Raw genomic sequence first — 19,121 nt, 5'->3', positions numbered from 1 at the left:
CTCCCAATGGAGAGTCAGTGGTGGAGTATGTCCTGATCTTCGGAGAGAGACTTGCTGAACTCATGGGCCTGGCCAGGGAGAATCTGGCCAGAGCCCAGAAGAAGCAGAAGGTCTGGTATGACCACACGGCGCGGGCCTGTGCCTACGCCACCAGGGATCAGGTGATGGTGAGAAAGAACAAACTACAGGTTGCCTGGGAGGGCCCTTTAAGGTTGTCAAGCAGCTAAATGAGGTAAACTATGTGGTGGAGCTGTCTAACTGGGCACACCACCGCCAGGTGTATCATGTGAATATGATGAAGCCATATTATGCCGGGGGGAATGTGGTGTTGGCCGTGTGTGGACATTGGGAGGAGCAGGGAGATGACCCTTTAGTGGATCTATTCCCTGGGACCCGAGCTGGTTCACCCCTGGAAACAATACCCCTCTCGGATCAGCTAACCCCTGCCCAGCAAGCTGAGATCAGAGGGGTGCTGCATCCGTACTGACAGCTGTTTTCCAACCAGCCTGGACGCACTAATCTGACTGTCCACCCAGGTGCAGACAGGATCGCACCCGCCGATAAGATGCTCCCCCTTTCGAGTCACAGGGAAAACTGCTCAGGACCTGGAAAGAGAGGTCAGGGACATGCTGGCATTGGGGTGATCCAGCCATCTGCCAGCAGTGCTGGTCCCCAAAAAGGAAGGGTCGATCCGGTTCTGTGTGGACTATCGGAAACTCAATGCCATCACTGTATCTGATGCCTACCCCATGCCCAAGCCTGATGAGCTCCTAGACAAACTGGGAGGAGCTCGATACCTTACCACCATGGATCTTACAAAGGGCTACTGGCAAATGCTGCTGGATGCAGATGCCCGGCTGAAATCGGCCTTTATCAACCCTCTAGGGCTCTATGAGTTCCTGACCCTGCCTTTCGGCCTCAAGGGAGCACTGGCCACCTTCCAGAGCCTGGTGGATCAACTACTGCAGGGGATGGAGAGTTTTGCAGCGGCGTATATTAATGACATCTGTGTCTTTAGCCAGACCTGGGAGGACCATGTGTCCCAGGTTAGACAAGTGCTGGACCAACTCCAGGAGGCTGGGCTGACCATAAAAACGGAGAAGTGCAAGATGGGGATGGCTGAAGTATCTTACCTGGGCCATCGGGTGGGGAGCAGCCACCTAAAGCCAGAACCAGCTAAGGTGGAGGTGATCAGAGACTGGCCCACTCCCCACACCAAAAAGCAGGTCCAAGCCTTTATTGGGTTGGCAGGATAGTATAGAAGGTTTGTGCTCTGCTTTAGCGCCATAGCCACCCCCATCACTGAGCTATTCAAGAAGGGGAAGCCAGACAAGGTGGTCTGGACTGAGCAGTGCCAGGAGGCTTTCCAGGCGCTGAAGGAGGCTCTGGTCAGTGGCCCAGATCTGGCAAACCCAGATTTTGACAAGCCCTTTATGGCGTTCACCGACGCCTCAGATACGGGACTGGGGGCAGTGTTAATGCAGGAGGATGAAAAGGGGGAGAGACACCCCATTGTGTACCTGAGCAAGAAGTTGCTACCCCGGGAGCAACACTATGCGGCCATTGAGAAGGAGTGCCTGGCCATGGTGTGGGCCCTCAAGAAACTAGAGCCATATCTCTTCAGGCGACACTTCACCGTGTACACCGACCACTCTCCCCTGACCTGGCTGCACCAGATGAAAGGAGCCAACGCCAAACTCCTGAGGTGGAGCCTGCTCCTGCAGGACTATGACATGAACGTGGTCCATGTGAAGGAAAGTGCTAACATGATAGCGGATGCGTTGTCTTGAAGAGGGGGCCCTGAACTTCCCCAGGTCACTGGTCAGAGTGACCCCGCTCAGTTCAGTCGCGAAGGGGGGAGAGATGTGACACAGCAGGGAGGGGGGAGTGTTGACCTGGGAATGTGGAAGGGGAGTTTCACTGGGGATGGGACACCTGAGAGCCTGTAACCTGAGCCAGGAGGGGGAGGTAACACCTCTGCCCAGGAAACTGGACAAAGGCTGCAGGAGAGAGCCTGCAGGGGGAGTTTTGGTTTCAGTTTGGTGCTGAAACACAGGGAACCCCAGGGCTGGGGTCTAAACTCCCTGCCCTGCAGAAGGACTTGACTGAGGGGTCCTGGTTGTACCCACAAGCTCTGTTTTAGACTGTGTTCCTATTGTCCAATAAACGTTTTACTTGCTGGCTGAGAGTCACAGTGAATCCCAGGAAGAGGGGTGCAGGCCCCGGACTCACCCACACTCTGTGACAAGTACCCTTTGGACACCCAGAGAACGAAGCTGCCTCTATTTGTTAGAAGAAAAAAAGGTAAGTGGATGGTTTGATGCATGTGAAACTCTGAAATTACTTTAGGGATGAATTTTCAGTTGGGGAGTAGTGAGACCTTTTCTTTATGGAAGGTAGCATACGTCAGATCTGCCATGACTGCTCCCAGCTCACTGACTCTTCTGGCTCATGTTGTGGCAACTATAAAGGCAACTTTCATTGAAAGATGACACACAGAACATGAGAACACAGGTTCAAAGGGAGGACTGGTGAAACGACAGAACAAGACTGAGGTCCCACTGGTGTATGAGGTTCACCAAGGATGGGAAGGATCGAAGAAGTCCCTTCAGAAATCTAGCTCTTGCAGGATGAGTGAAGATAGTATAATTGTCAACAAGGGAATGAAAAACACGGATTACTGTCAAACAAACCTAAAGGGAACGGTGTCTTAAGAGTAAGCAGATATTCCAGAACAGCAGGAATCCCACCAGATTCTGGAAATAACTGGAATAGACTTTCATCTACCTTATCATTACCTGGTAGAATCTTTTCTGCTTTGATAGAGAATGGACCACACACAACCCTGGAACATGAGTATCTACATCCGATGCCTGTTCAAATACCAGGTCCTGAGTTGTAGCAGTTCCAGGTTGGAGTGCCTGAAGTTGATCTCGGGTGTTAGAAGGTTGGGAAACAGGTGGATGTTTATGAGTGGAATAGCTAGGAGCTTCACTAGATCCGAAAACCAGAAACATATCGGCCAGTTAGGTGCAATAAAGAGGACTCAAGTGCTGTTGTGATGGATTTTCTGTAGGACTTGTGGTATTAATGGGATTGGAGGGAAGGCATAGCTGAGGTGATACCTCCATGGTAGCAGAAGGGCATCTCCCTTTGAATCCCTGCCTCCACTGTTCTAAAGCAGTATAGGGGAAATCTGCTGTTCACCTGTGAGGCAAAAAAGGTCTCAAGACTGTTCCCCACTGAGTAACCTTGCCCAGGACCGAATTGGGAATCTCCCACTCATTGTCCATGGAAAAATGCCTGCTGAGACTGTTCACTAGGGAGTTCTGCACATCTGTCAAATATGCTGCTGAAAGGGTTACGTGATGGCTGCTGATGCACCAATTCCAAAAGCTGACTGACTAACAAAGGAGGGATCTTGTTCCACTCTGATTGGTTTATATAGCAGCCAGTTATAACGTCCTATGTTATCTGGTTATGACAGGACAGCATGAGTGGGAGGAAGGCATTGTAGGCACAACAGACCACCTCTCAGTTCAGTAAATTGATATACATCCTGGACTCCCAAGTGGTCCAGATGCCTTGTGCAGTATGATTATTCATATGAGCGCCCCAACCTAAAAGGGAGGCATCAGTAATCATGGTTACGTTGGGTGTTGGTGTGATGAAAGGGATCCCCACTCAAACTTTTTCTGCCTTTGTCAACCAGACAAGTCCTGAGGAGCCTCGGACAGAATTGTCATTTTGGCACTGATGTTGCCCCTCACTGGGGAGCAGATGCACAGGTTTGCAGACAATGGAGATGAAGCCTAGCACATGTGCATGAGTGGGACAGGCGTGTTCTGACTGAAGTCTGGGGCCTATGGATGACCTGGTTTATGAGAGCACCCATGACATGGAATGTCTTAATTGGTAGAGGAATCAACCACAGCAAGAACCTAAGTCACTCCTGTGAAGTTTATGGACCTTATGGGAGATGATCAACATGGACTTCTCTTTTTTGATGCAAACTTCTAGAGAAGGAAGGAAGTAGGTAAAACAGGAAACGGGTGCGGACCAATGGATGCTGCTTACTAAATGTGTCTGGGCTCAGGGGCATGATGCACATGCGTACAGGTGTGGAATACACATAGGGACTATCACTTGAAGAAGCCATTTATGCCAAAAATAATTCAGAAAACTGGCAATTTTTAGGAGTAGATTTATACTTACTCCGTTGGGAGTGACTGAATATGTGCAACTGTACATCTCATTTCCAGTTTCAATTACAAATGAATAGCCAGGACTCCTGAAGCTGGTGAGGATCCCTTGATAGAAATAACCCAGGAGGGAGAGTGTAGTGGTCATATCTTCTTGAAAATGGTATATAAGAATGTGCAATAAATATTAAGTAGTAAGAGTGACTGGGGCAGGCAGAGTTTTAGACAGACAGATGTGCAGCTACTGTTCGGTAGCATTACTGGGTATCCCGATCCTGTTGAAACACAGGTCGTGCAGACAAATGAGAAAGGATGAAAAAATTTAAAAGATTAAATGGGGAAGACCCTACTAGAACATATCTTGGGACATACAACACAAAACATGCCTTGAGTACTCCCCATGATTAACAGCTCCTCCCTTATTTCTCTCTAGTTGAAGATGGGATGAATCTCCATGTGGAGTCTTTCACTGCCACTTCATAAATGGCAAGATGAGCTGCTACTGGGGTATAAGAGACACCTCCTGCTCCAAAAGGTGATACACCAAGAACTGCCAGGAAAGAGGAAGTGACCTCAAACCTTCCGCATAACCATGTGCTTTACCTTCCCTAGGTTACCCAGGGAGCCTCTATTAGCTGTATTTAAAACTTTCAGCATGCTATTTATGTTATGTTCTCTTACCTCAAATTTGTCAGGGTTATGCATTCCTGGGATTGACTGCATTAGGTGGGAGGTTGGATGATTTCCAAAATCAGAGCTCACGTAGCCAACACGAAGCCGGCCTTCACTGGCCTTCAAGTCCTTTGGATGCTCATATGGTGGCTTGTGAAGGACATTGATCTGGCAATCAAATTCACAAGATTTTTTTGAGACATCATAAACTTTAAACAAAATTTGAAGCGACAAAAGCATAGATAGTAAATAGGATAGACTTTCAGAATTACACAGTTTTATTATTTTCCCCATAGTTAAGTTTTTATGCTAGTGCATTGATGAAGTTTCTGTTTATCACCCAATAATGTTTGAAAACCACATCTGACAAGTTCCCAGATTTCAGGTAGACAGTTGCACATTTGTTGCTCACACACGCCAAGCTGTGTGTTATCCAAATTTGAGTCCAAATGGAGGCCTGACTGAGTGTAAAGCTTGTTCTATACATCCTCTAGTTAAAGAGGAAAGCCATGTATCAAAATTTGATCAAAAGATTAGTGTACTAAGGGAGCAACTGGGTCAGTCACTAAAGTGCTGCATGCAGGCTGATGAATACTGAGTGCACTGAACTGGCAACACGATTAGGCAATGTAGGAGAGAGCAGATGATGTCAGTCTAAGCAAAAAGCTGAATTCATCGGTTCTAAAAAGAGTCCCACCCTATGGGTCCACGGTCAGGGTGGAGATGAGGCAGAGGATCAGATATTGAGGGAACAACATAGGATTCTAAAGAGACAAGGCGGGTGAGGCAATATCTTTCATTGGACCAACTTCTGTTGGAGAGAGAGAAAAGCTCTCCTGGGACTGACACAGCTACACCACCACTGCGCACACAAAAGAACTCTGTCAGATTTGGGTCAGGAGGGAGGAATTGTCAGAGTAAGAGATTTTGGCGGTGATTGTTACTGATGGCTGTTAAATCTGACTGACCTCTTCCCAATACCAGAAAATACCAAACTGCACAAAACCAGGAAGTGAAGAGACCCATCCATCTCAACAAGGTGGTAAATCTGAAGCCTGAGAACGTCTATTTTAAAACTGGCATTACATACCTGAATATAACTGACCAATGCACAATCTGTTCTTCCTCAAGTATAACCAAGTACATGGAAAAGTCTTCAAAGTTCCTACCTTATCCAAACAGAGATTTCCATGTCTCTCAGCGATAGCCTTCCTAAAGCTGTGAGAAAGGGGGTACAGCATGCTGTGATGAGGGTGGACAGAAGGCAGTCTATTCTTCTCCAGCTGATCAGCTACAATGCTGACCAGCTTTTTCATTCTTTCATCATAATCCGTCCAGTCACAGACAATCTAAAAGGAGAAACAAAGGAACCAGGGGTCACCTAATGAAATTAATAGGCAGAAGGTTTAAAACAAACAAAAGGAAGTACTTCACACAATGCAGTCAACTTGTGGAACTTGTTGCCAGGGTATGCTGTAAAGGCAAAACTACAATGGGTTCAAAAAAGAATTAGCTAAATTCATGGAAAAGAGTTCCATCGATGGCTATTAGCCAAGATGGTGAGGGATGCAAACGCATGGCTCTGGATGCCCCTAAGCCTCTGACTGCCAGATGCTGGGACTGGATGACAGGGGATGGATCACATGATAATTGCCCTGTACGGTTCATTCCTTATGAAGCATCTGATAGTGGCCACTATCAGAAGCCAGGATACTGGGCTAGATGGATCATTGGTCTGACCCAGCATGGCCATTCTTATGAAAAATTGAATGGCTGGTTAGAATACTTTAAACAACTGCACTTGACCCAGGTCAGAGCTTTGAGAAGCTCTGTTTACATGGGACTGTGATTAACATTTCTTCCATTCCAAGAGATAAAAAGGTACTTGAAAAGTATTTTAATAACCATTACAGCTCACTTGTATTTCAAATCACCTATGACCCAAGCACAGTTCTGTAAGAGAAAATAGCTCCATAGTCTTATTTTCTAATTTGACTAAGACTTATTTCTGCTCCTTTTAAAATATATACACTGGATCCTTGATATGTGGTTAGTCCTGGATATTTACATTAGAATAATCTCCAAAAGAATTATGGTCAGATCTCTCTCTTCTCACCTGCAAGCAGTGGGCTAAGTTGCAATAAGCATCTGGGAAATCAGGTTTCAGTTTCAGAGCAGTGCGATAAGAAGCAATGGCTTCTGGTATGTTCCCTGAATCCTGCAAAAAGCAGAGACTAAATCAGCAAGCAAAAGCAGATTCAGGAATGAGTTTACCAAATGCATCACCGTGTTATTAAAAAAATAAAGCCATGAACATGGCTGTACCTTGTGAATAGAGGCCAGGTTACTGTGGGCATCAGCAAAAGCAGGGTTTATCTGGATGGCACGGGTGTAACATTGTAAAGCTCCCTGAACATCCTGCATCTCCTTTAAAGTATTCCCCATATTTGAATAAGCATCTGCAAACGTGGGGCTGATTCTAAAATTAAAGAACACACCATTCATTATCCACAGTACAAGTTGTCTGTCCTCTAAGAATGCCCGTCCAGACTGCTATTTGATTATTGGTTTGCATAATAGTTATAAGCCATTTTCTAAATGACTGTAGAATTTCTGTCACCAGTCTCAGAATTTTAGAAAGCAAAATTCTTACCTAATAGCCTCTTTGTAATGCATCAGAGCCTCCTGCAGCTTTCCTTGCTGCTGCAGAACACTTGCTAAATTTGAATGGGCAGCAGCAAACTCTGGGAACACCTATAGGAAACAAAGGAGAGTTAGTTTGCCCCACAGATCTTCCAAGGACATCACATTGCAGAACAGTTAGAAGTGGGTTTCTGCTTATGCCCAAATAAATCTGTTAGTTTTTAAGGTGCCACTGGACTCCTCGTTGTTTTTGTGGATACAGACTAACATGGCTACCCCTCTGATAGTTGTCCGTTGTTATTCTCCTTGGCAAAATCAATCAAATCTTAAACAGAAGTACCACCTCCTCTATCTACTTCTTTATCGAATACAATCCACCCCTCATAGTTTCCACATCCTACCCTCCTCCTTATATCCAAATGTACCTCAAGAGCTTTTCTGTATAGGCGAACAGCCTCCTCAATGTTTCCCTGTTCTCGCTTGATGTTTGCCAGGTTATTAAGTGAGTCTGCATGTGTGGGGCACAGACGAAGAGCTGTATTGTAACATTCTTCTGCTTCAGCAACCTTAGAAACAAATGGAATTGTGTTCAAGCAGTACTTAACAAAATAAACAAGGAAATTGCTGTTTGACATATTTCTGTAACAACACTGCTTAATGAGAAAGTCACACTACATCCTGGGGGGATTCTTTGAGACTGCATGCCTGCAGAACACCGCCCCCCCCCCCCCCCCCCCAGAATACCTGTGCTTCCCTGCAGAAAATGAGCATGGGTGCAGTTTTTTTTTTTTTTTCCTTCGGGGAGGGGTTTGTCCCCACAGAGGCGAGACCTGGGAGGCACACATGGTTATGTGCCACTGCCCACCCACCCCCATTTCTGCAACTGCAGAGCTGCCCAGCTAAAGGAGGCTGCATCTTGGCTCCAATGACTCTGCAGCTGAATACCACCTCTTGGGTCCTAGTGCCAGTTGTGCTCCCCTTCCGTGTGCTGGGAGCTTTCCTGTTTTTGCTGCAACCATGAGTGCCAGCGGTGGAGCGAAGGGGGGCCGGGGGGAGAGGTAGGGGAAAGGAAAGGGGCGTGGGGAGGAGAAGAAAAGGGGATAGGGGAATTGCAGGGAGAAGCCGGAGCCCAGCATGCAGCATCCCCTCAGCAGCAGCTGGCGCTCCCCCCTTAAGGAGGCCCATCAACCGTACACCTGAACCCCTCAGACAAGTCCCGTCCCCCCCCCCCGGCCACTTACCCCACTGAGCCCCAACCAGCTGCACCTGGACCTCCCTACTAAGCTCCCCACACTCAGATCCCTCCGCCAAGCCCAATCTCCCCACACCCAGACCCCCCTTCCCCCTGTGAGCCCCAAACACCTTCATCAGGATTCCCTGCAGTCCCACTGCCCCTGCACCCAGAACTCCGCAATGAGCCCCTGTGCATCCAGATCTCCCACTGAGTCACCCGCACCCAGATTGCCCCACAGTAAGCCCCTCCACACTTTGATCCTGCCCACCCACAGCAAGTGCACCTGGCACAGATGGGCAGGACCCTGTGGTGTTTCTTGGGCAGGCCCAGCTCTTGCACTGTGTCAGGGTTGGGTGCAGCCTCACTGCCAAGTCCCTGTCCTGAGGGAGGTACGGCCTTCAGGGTGATCTCCCACCTCAAAGCAGTCAGTGGCCTGTGCTCCCAACTGCCATGCTGGAGCCACATTTATTTATTGACAAAAAATGTGCAGAATTTTAAAATACTGTGTGCTTAATTTTTTGGTGCATAATTCCTTCAGAAGTAAATGTGTCTACCTTTATAAGCTTTGAGGTGGAGAATTTTTTACTCTTATTATTTCTCCTACAAGTTGATAAGCAAATCAAACACACACTAAAGGCAACATCCCACCTTAAAGTTCATTATCATTCAAGGCATTGAAATAAGTATCAGCCGAACCTCTTAAATATAGTAGACTGCAAGAAAACAGAAATGCTCCTTACACTGCCTTTCTCCTTTAGAGCATTGGCCAGATTACAATAGGCATCAGGGAAGTGTGGCTGTAGCTCAATAGCACGTCTGTAGGTGTCTATTGCCAGATCTATCAGTCCTTGCTCATAATACACACAGGCCAGGTTGCCATGCACAACTGCATGATTAGGACTCAGACTCAAGGCTCGTAAGTAGGCTGCTACAGCTCTGTAATGAGAGATGTGTGGTTAGTGTTCACATGGCCTATGTAAGATGACAGCAGAAAGTTATTTTTACATTTAACTTGGTCATAAAGGTAATCTACATAGACGAGAAAATAGGGTTTGTGCCTTTTGCTGCTTTGAGGTCAAGGCATGAAAAGTCTTGTCTACCCTGTAAGAATAAGGGCAACTGGAGAAAAAGAAGGATTATGACATTACAGAAACTAAAAGTGAAACCCATCTGAGGAGACAAGTGATTTATTCAGACTGTTTAAAAAGCTTTGCTTGCTTTTTTGTGACATCTATTTAATTAACAGACTTGGGAGAATGACACTCTGCTCCCATCAGTAAAGAGCCAAGAGAGCTTCTAATCCACATTGCAGTCATCAACAAATTCACGCACATCTCCAACCCCCAACAAAAAGGACTTGAAATCCCTAACATTTCTGAGGTAGACACACAAAAAACCAAATTCCCCTCACAGGTCTCCTGTGTATCAAACTAAAAAAGGATCAATTCCCCCTTCCCCACCTTTATAAGTCATCTGTAAAGAAAAAAAATATAACTTTAAATATATTTCTACTACATTAAGAAAAATCAGTTGTGAATGTAAGGATCTCTAAAAGAAAGTAATACATACAGAGATGTTTAATTCATGAAAACAAGATTTCTGTGGCCAGCTAAGTATCAACTCTACAGAGCTAATGTGAAAAGGAACAAGGTGTTTAATGGACAAACTATGTAGCTGCTAGAAGTGGTCTAAGATGCTGCCCTTCTACACAAGGAATGCCTTCCCAGGCCACTACTCTTTTTGTCCAAATCCCTCCTCAAGCCCCCTTTGCCCATGAAACTAGGAAGAGTGTCATTTATACTGAAGATCCATACATAGATTATTTTTCCATAATGCTCTTGCCGTAAATAACCTTGTATTCTTCTGGTTCTCATCCCTGTTCCTTCTCATATACCCAGCCCCTACTGTTTTGTTACCTTCCCTTTTGTTAAATAGGTCAAGTTAAAATTAGACTATGTTTTTCAGGACAGAGTCCCTGTGATTAGTCTACAGTGTGCAGCTTTTAGCACATTTAGCATATTATATTTCTTGCCTTAAGAGGTACCCTGATCCAAGAGTATCTTCTCTTTTGCACACTAGTCCTCCTAAGGGGTATGCTTTACTTTTGCAACAATGCTACCTCAGCAGGTTTTTGAGATAATGTAGCCAAGCTCAGGCCATCTCATCAGCCAACTTTACAGTCTGTTTCCAATAGAGTCCCTTTGCATTATGTGCTTTATCTTACATTTATCTACATTGTACGTGAATAATCCCCACGTGGGATGAAATAAAGTGTTCTTTGTGCTTGTGATTACTTTTACTTTAGCAGCTATGCGGCACAGGAGATCTTGCTTTAAAAATGCTACTCTGATCTTTACAGCAAATGTATTTTGTCAAAATATATCAATTTAACACAACAAAGTGTAAAATTATGGCAAAGCATTCAATCTTATTATTGTATCTCATCTTTCCATTATTCTGCCTGCTCATCCCCAACCCATGTGTCATTCCTTGCTCTGTTATGTCTAATTTAGATTGTAAACATGTATTAAGAATCTACCTTTTTTATTTGTCTGAAGATCATGCACACCCGTGCCTCTATATAAATAAATGTGGCTAAGAATCTTGATTCCTAAAAAATACATTAATTTAATAATGCATTTACACAGTGGAACAGATCACCAAAAGGTAATCAACAAATCAGATATCTTTCTAAGAAACATGTTCTAATTTAACCACATATTATGGAGCTTCATATAGGAATTACTGGGTCAAATTCTAGGATCCGCATTGTGCAGGTGGCCAGAATAGAACATAATGTGCCTTTCAGGCCATCTATGAAATTCAAAAGCTGCAAGTCAGTCAATAGAAATTATAACCCTATTTATGAATTCAGACACAGTATGGTACATAGCACTAAAACACCACAACCTGGCTCTTTTCCCAGGAAAAAATTATGGACTAAAATTTTAGATTTATGTGTTCAGATTAACAATGATCGCACAAAACTAAAATGAGATTTTAGGCAGGTCAATGAAGACATCCATGCAATGTGTTGCAGCAGCCACAAATACTGCAATACATATGCCAGAGAATATAAAAAAAATAGATAAAAGATTCTCAGCTGAATATAGTGCTCCATTTTAGTTGTCCTACCTCAGAAGTGGAAGAGTGTGTAGAGAAGAGCAGTAGCAAGAAGGATTTGAAGGTCTGTAATTAAGTTGATATAAAAAGCATATCAAATAAAATGGTGGACTATTTATCCTTTTCCATAAACCAGAAAAAAACAAACAAACAAGGCTTTCAAAATGAAGAAGGCTGAAAACTGAAAAAGAAAAAGCTGATGGCTATACAGGATTAAGGAACTCCCTTCCTCCTAAATCCAAAGTGATCTGAAAGTGGAAATATTTTATAAGCGGCTGGCCAACCATCAGGTACAGGCATTGCTGAATGAGAGGTGCCAATTTTTTTTTTTTTTGACATGGCAATCATACATAACAAAGCTACCATTCTGTGCGCTCTTTCCTGATCTTACAGCTCACAAATTTCAACCTGCGTAGTTAGAACTGGAAGACAGAGCCATCCTAAAGGCGCCACCATAATCCAGGAACCACCTTCCCAGTAATAGTCAACTTGCAAATTCCTAGTTCGGCCTTTCAGAAAGAAACATCTCTGGTTACAAGTGAACAAATAACTATCTATGGTACTTATGGACCCCTCACCACACTAGTATGAGAGTATCACGATCTTTAATGTATTTATCCTCACAACACCCTCTGAGAAGTAGGGCAGTGCTATTTTCCCCCTTTTACAAATGAGAAACTGAGGCACGGTGGTTTTTCCCAAGGTCACACAGGGAGTGTCTGAATGGAGGAGAGAACTGAACCCAGGTCTCCCAAGTCTGAAGCATGGAAAGGGCAAATTCAAGGAAGACCAAAAATGTTCTGCATAAAGCATCAACTCACATCTGTGTTATCACGCTGAAATTAAAACAAATGCGCACCAGCAGTCTGTCTTGTCCAGTATTCTGAGACAGAGGTCTGTACTGGATTCAGCAGTTATGGAATAAACAGTCCTCACAGAAAGTTTCTTCCTAGCCCCCCTTCCTTATGCCTTGAAACACAAAAGTTTATATCTGTTTTAAAAAAAACACCAAGAGTTTTAAGTCCTAACTTTTGTACCTCTGGATGGTCTCACTATCCACATCAATTCTGAAACTATTTAAAATTCTACACTCTTGCCTTCAACAGTATCCTGCGACAGTGAAATAACTGTGCCTTGCACATAACAGTATTTCCTTTTATCAGTTTTAAGTGTGCTGGCAAGGTTTTATTGAATTCACATCTCCTCTCATAATTACGCAGTCCCAATCTTTTAAGTCTTCACTTACAAATTTCTCTAAGCCTTTTAATCACTTATCACCAGCTTCTGAGCCCCCGGCCACTAAGTTTTATTACACCATTTTGAAATAGGCTGTCCAGAACAGAACACAGTATTCCAGAGGCAAGAATACATTTGAACTCTAAAACATATCTTCATAATTATCCTAACACCATTTTCTTTTTTGATAACCATTGCACGTTGAGTGTCCAAAGATTGCCAAGTTATTTTTTCAAGTTTTTACATTTAATTTAAAGCCCAATAAGGTCTGAATATGAATAGATCAAATTATCCCTCCTAAATAGCATTGAAATTCACTGACAGTGAATTTAATTTGCCATCATCTTGCCCATTCATTAAGCTACGTTAGATTGCTTGGTCTTCTCTGGTCTTGATTAACCTAGTAATTTGTGTCCTCAAAGATTATCTACCATTTTAACTCTGACTCTTCAAGATGACCACGTCTATGGATCCATACAGCAGGAAAAACGTTTATCCTCAGCAACTGAACTTCGAAGTTTCCAGAAAGCATTTGTACTCTGATTACATGTTCATGCATCCAATCTGAGGAAAAGGGGCAGAAACCACTCTCTCACCAGTCAGGTCTTTCAGTGTAATCACTAATTTACTGTAAGGAGGATGGCAGAGAACAGATTCCTGAAGGCAACCTTGAAGAAACATATACTATGCTAATTAACTATTCTTTAAACATGGCAAATAGTTGCCATGGAGTCTGAGGATTTTTTAAAACAGTGAGGAAATTCTGCTGTCCCAAACTGAGAACTTCATCAAGGCTAAATCCAGAGTAATGTTGCATGGAAATATGGATGGATTGCAGGTAGCAGACCTGAATATCTCCACAATGGTGACATTTCTGAAACATGATATGGCTGTGTTAGATATTGTGGAACATGTTCTAACTTGGTACTGAAACTCCCACTGGTCCACAGCAAGAGAGTATGCTGAATAATTCACTGCCGCAGTGCCTGGATGAAACTGGATTAACTTCAATGCTACAGACACTCTCAGGGTCCGCATGTCCAGTAAAAGGCCCAGCACAAGACTAAATCTGATGATTAGGGTTGTACGTTCTGACTGAGAAATTGCTCATTTACCAAACATTGTGCCACCACACACAGACCAAGACAATGGACTCTGCCTCAGACATTAAGACTTGCTTCTGATGAACAGGGATGAACTGGGAGTGAATCTGAAGGTGGAAGGCAATTTGGGTAAAAGTGATCACAAAATGACAATTTCACAATTCTAAGGAAAGGAACGAGAGAGCAGCAGAATAAGGTCAATGGACATCAGACAAACTCAGCATTGGTAGGTAAGGTCCTGTGGGAAGAAAAATCTAAGGGATAAAGGCATTCAGGAGAGTTGGCAGTTGCTCAAGGAGATAGTATTAAAAGCACAACTGCAAGCTATCCTGATGAAAAGGAAAGACAGGAAGAACAGTAAGAGGTGAATATGGCTCCATCAGAAATGAAAAAGGAATCCTACAAAAACTGGAAACATGGACAAACTGTTAAGGCATACAAAAAAATAGCACAAGCATGAAAGGACAAAACCAGAAAGGCTAAGGCACAAAATGAGTTACACCTAACAAGGGACAAAAGGTAATAAAAAGAGGCACTTTAAATATATTCAGAGCAAGAGAGACAAAGGGAAACTGTAGGTCCTCTACTTAGTGGGAAAGGAGAGCTAATAATGGATGATATCAAGATGGCTGAGGTATTTAATGCCTCTTTTGCTTCTGTCTTCACTAAAAAGTGAAATGGTGACCAGATACTCAACACAATATTAACAAGGGGGAAGGAATGCAAGCCAAAATAGGGAAAGAACAGGTTAAAGAATATTTAGATAAGTTAAATACAAGTCCACGGGGCCTGAGGAAATTCATCCTTGACTACTTAAGGAGCTAGCTGAAGCAGTCTCAGAACTAACACCAATTATCTTTGCGAACTCATGGAGGACACATGATGTCCCAGAGGACTGGAAATAGGCAAAACAGTACGTATCTTTAAAAAGGTGCATAAAGAGGACCTGGAGAAATATAGATCAGTTAATCTAACTTCAATACCTAGTAAGGTACTGGAACCAGTTATTAAACAATTTGTAAACATCTAGAGGATAACAGGGTTACAAGGAATCGACAGCATGGGTTTATCAAGACTGCATCATGCCAAACCAACTGAATTTCCTTCTTCTTTGACAGGGTTACTGGCCTGGAGGACAGAGAAAATGGAGTAGATGTGATATACCTTGATTTCCATAAGGCTTTTGACACAGTCCCGCTTGACATTCTCATAAGCAAACTATGGAAATACGGTCTAGATCAGTGGTGGGCAAACTACGGCCCATGGGAGCATCCTGCCCGGCCCTTGAGCTCCTGGCTGGGGAGGCTAGCCCCCAGCCCCTCCCCTGCTGTTCCCCCTCCCCTGTAGCCACCCGGGCAGCGTGGCTTGCACCTGCGCAGCTCCCAGGCTTTCCAATAAGCCAGTCCTGCCGCTCTGAGCGGAATGGTAAGGGGGCGGTGAGGGTTGGATAAGGGGCAGTCAGGGGATGGGGAGCAGGGGGGCAGTTTGAGAGGCATGGGAGTCCCAGGGGGAGCGGGGCTGGATAGGGGTCAGGGAAGTCAGGGGAGGTTGGATAGGGGGTGGGGGTGCAGTTAGGGGCGGGGGATCCCAGGAGGGGGGCGGTCAGGAAACAAGGAGCAGGGGGAGTTGGATGGGTCGGGGGGTTCTGAGGGGGAGGGGCAGTCAGGGAGCGGGAAGTGGGAGGGGGTGGAGGCCAGCCTGTTTGGGGAGGCACAGCCTTCCCTACCTGGCCCTCCATACAGTTTTGCAACCCTGATATCTAGATGAAGTTACTATAAGGTGGGTTCACAACTGGTTGAAAAAGACTACGCGAAGAGTAATCATCAGTGGCTTGCTGTCAAACTGGGAGGGTGTATATAGTGGGGTTCTATAGGGGTCAGTCCTGTCTTATGCAATATTTTTCATTAATAATTACTTGGTTAATGAGTGGAGAGTATGCTTATAAAATGTGCAGATGACACCAAGCCTGAAGGGGTTGCAAGCACTTTGGAGGGCAGGATTAGATTCAAATCGACTGACAAATTAGAGAACTGGTCTGAAATCAACAAGGGGAAATTCAGCAAGGTGCAAAGGACTACACTTAGCAAGGAAAATATCAAATGCACAACTACAAAGTGAAGAATAACTGGCTAGGTGGCAGTACCAATGAAAAGAATCTGGGGGTTATAGTGCACTAAAAGTTGAATGAATCTACCATGTGATGCAGTTATGAAAAAGGCTACCATTCAGGGGCATATTAACATGAGTATTGTATGTAAGACACAGGAAGTAACTCTCCCACCCTATTTGGCGCTGGTGAGGCCTCAGCTGGAGTAGTGTGCCAATTCTGGGCACCACACTTTAGGAACGATGTGGACAAAATGGAGAGAGTTCATAAGAGAGCAACAGGAAATGATAAAAGTTTAGAAAACATGACCTATGACTATGAGGAAAGGTTGAAGTAAAATCCGGGCGTGTTTAGTTTTGAGAAAAGGAGACTGAGTGGGGACCTGATATTGTTAAGCACTGTTAGAGGACAATGGTTGTCCTCCATATCTACTGAAGGCAGGATAAATAGTAACGGGCATAATTTTCAGCAAGGGAGATTTAGGTTAGATATTAGGAAAAGGTTTAACTATCTGGGTAGTTAATTTCTCGACTAGGCTTCCAAGGGAGGTTGTGGAATACCCATCACTGAATATTGTACAAATACCTGTCAGGGATGGTCTAGACCAGGGGTCTCAAAGTCCCGGCCAGCGGGCCAGCTGCGGCCCAAGAACCTCTCCAATGTGGCCTGTGGGGCTCCAGCAATTTTGGGGCTGGGTCTCTCTCTTGGCCCTGCCTGCCGCCCCAGTGCATTCCGACCCTGCCTGTCCCCCGGGTGATTTAAAACGGCCTGGGGCCCCGCTCACCACTGGCAGTGCAGAGGAGCTGAGCAGCTTCCTGCGCGCTTGCTCCACATGGCTGCCAGCCTCTCCCTGCGGTGCTGGGGCAGGGCTGTGCCTCCGCACGCTGCCCCTGCCCCGAGCGCCCCTGCAACCAATGGGAAGCTGCAGGGGTGGTGCCTGGGGGCAGCAGCACACAGAGGCCCCCCCAGCCTGCCCCGCTTTGGAGCCCCAGGTAAGCACCACACCCCAACCCCCTCCCAGAGCCTGCACCTTCACCTTCACCCCCACCCCATCCCCACACAATCCCTCCTGCCCCCAAACTCCCTCCCAGAGCCTGCAACCCCACCCCCTCCTCTTGCACCCAGCACCCAAACCCCATCCCAGAGCCTGCACCCCAGACCCTCTCCCTCACACTCCTTCCCAGAGCCCAACCTCTCACCCCTTCTGCACCCCAATCCCCTACCCTAGACCTCCTCCCCCACCCAAACTCCCTCCCAAAGCTTTAGGCAGGTGTGGGATGGAGTTTTGGGGGGGCGGGTTCTGGGCATCATGAGTGACATTATTGCCCCACTGAGCGAATTTGAGGACTGGCACTAAGGTAAATTGAGTTTGAGACCCCTGGTCTAGACTCTAGATTTACTTGGTTCTGCCTCAGCACAGGGGCCTGGACTTTATGACCTATTGAGGTCCCTTCCAGCCCTACACTTCTATGAACACAAGTCATCTAGAATGGAGCAGGAAAGTCTCAATGGGGAAAAGAAAAAAAAAGAGGCAAAGCAGAACTAAAGTTTTGGCAAATAGCCTAACTACACTGTATTAATAAAAATGAGGTGAAAGCCTTAGATCTCACAAGGATACCAACAGGAGTAGTGACAGACAAGGCTAAATTTCTGCTCTCCAGGAAGCTCAAAGCTTGCATATAAAGAGCATATGTTTCTCCTTGAATTGCAGTCTTTACAGGCAATGCTTGAAGTAAGAAAAGCTCTCTAAATTAGGAGTCCTAATACATGTTTGGTTAAGCATCTGATTGGCTGCTGAAGGGATGTTATATGCTTACCTGTCAAATATCCTTGCCTCCTTTAGAACATTCCCCAAATTGATGTAAGCATCCAAGAAGTTTGGGTCAAGTGTCACAGCCTGAAGATATTAAAAAAGGTAACTTACAAGCTTTGAACAGTACACTAAGAAACGCAAAGTTAATAGTTTTTTAATGTATATAACCCAATTTGTAAGCAGTTATTTAAAGGATTCTATAAAACTAATGAGTAAGAAAGATTAAAGGTAAGCATAAAATGCTAATATACACAACATATTTCTGCATGCTTTCTGGAGTGAATTTACCACTTGTGAAAGATGCTGGATTGACAACAGCGAGGACTGAAGTCCAATTTTTATTCACAGAACACACCACAGTACAAGCTCCCCTAAACTGGCCTACCAATATATCAACCCTGACCTAGTTGTCTCCATGTTCATGCAATCCCTCGCCTGTCAAAATGGATTCCAACAGATGCCAATTGTGGTTGTTTTAGGTTATAAAATAAAAAACTAACATCTTTCATCATGCAGTATTCTTGGTATTTGCAAGATCATATGGGGGGGGGTCACTTCATCACACAATGATGCTGAAGCACAGCTATTCTGCATGAGGGAGCAACAGACAACAGCATTTACAGCTTTACAACTAGTAAGACTTAATGGAAATCCTAGAAAAGTGTTTGAGTGAATCACTCATGCACATTTTGGTGTGAATCCCTTTTTATAAGGGACTATTTTCCTCAACCCCACAGTTGTGCCCCAAAGATTTGTCTGAAGTTGGGTTTACTCTACTTTACCCCCACCAATGCAACGCTATGATTTCTCTACCTGTTTTAGGAAACAACCCTCCTGTACTTACACGGCTAAGAAATGCAACCCATGTCCCTCACCTGTGGCAAAATACTGAGCCAACTACAATTTTTTTTAGATGCTATAGAGAGAGTCAGTACAAGAGTAAAAGACAGCAAATATTGTATTGGTCTTTAGAAGGCTATTCTAGCAA

At 44.8% G+C, this 19,121-nt stretch overlaps 1 protein-coding gene across 5 annotated transcripts in view; it reads right to left on the bottom strand.

Annotated features, from left to right (window-relative positions):
• Positions 1 to 19,121, bottom strand: part of OGT (O-linked N-acetylglucosamine (GlcNAc) transferase) — a 79,211-nt gene that overhangs the window by 42,122 nt on the left and 17,968 nt on the right. For 3 of the 5 annotated variants that reach the window (XM_073358687.2, XM_073358682.2, XM_073358683.1), the window contains exons 6-14: positions 18,138 to 18,217; positions 11,887 to 11,940; positions 9,492 to 9,687; positions 7,943 to 8,083; positions 7,528 to 7,628; positions 7,200 to 7,353; positions 6,991 to 7,092; positions 6,044 to 6,223; positions 4,884 to 5,042 (exon numbers count right to left, since the gene is read on the bottom strand). In XM_073358687.2, coding sequence (XP_073214788.1) covers positions 4,884 to 5,042; positions 6,044 to 6,223; positions 6,991 to 7,092; positions 7,200 to 7,353; positions 7,528 to 7,628; positions 7,943 to 8,083; positions 9,492 to 9,687; positions 11,887 to 11,940; positions 18,138 to 18,217 — 1,167 coding nt within the window. The remainder of the gene's footprint in view (positions 1 to 4,883; positions 5,043 to 6,043; positions 6,224 to 6,990; positions 7,093 to 7,199; positions 7,354 to 7,527; positions 7,629 to 7,942; positions 8,084 to 9,491; positions 9,688 to 11,886; positions 11,941 to 18,137; positions 18,218 to 19,121) is intronic. The other 2 variants (XM_073358684.2, XM_073358686.1) reach the window with 1 other exon arrangement.

The sequence above is a fragment of the Lepidochelys kempii genome, chromosome 9, assembly GCF_965140285.1.
Source record: "Lepidochelys kempii isolate rLepKem1 chromosome 9, rLepKem1.hap1, whole genome shotgun sequence".
Taxonomy (NCBI): domain Eukaryota; kingdom Metazoa; phylum Chordata; order Testudines; family Cheloniidae; genus Lepidochelys; species Lepidochelys kempii.
The sequence above is the reverse complement of the archived record's forward strand: the minus strand, read 5'-3'. Positions and strand labels throughout refer to the sequence as shown.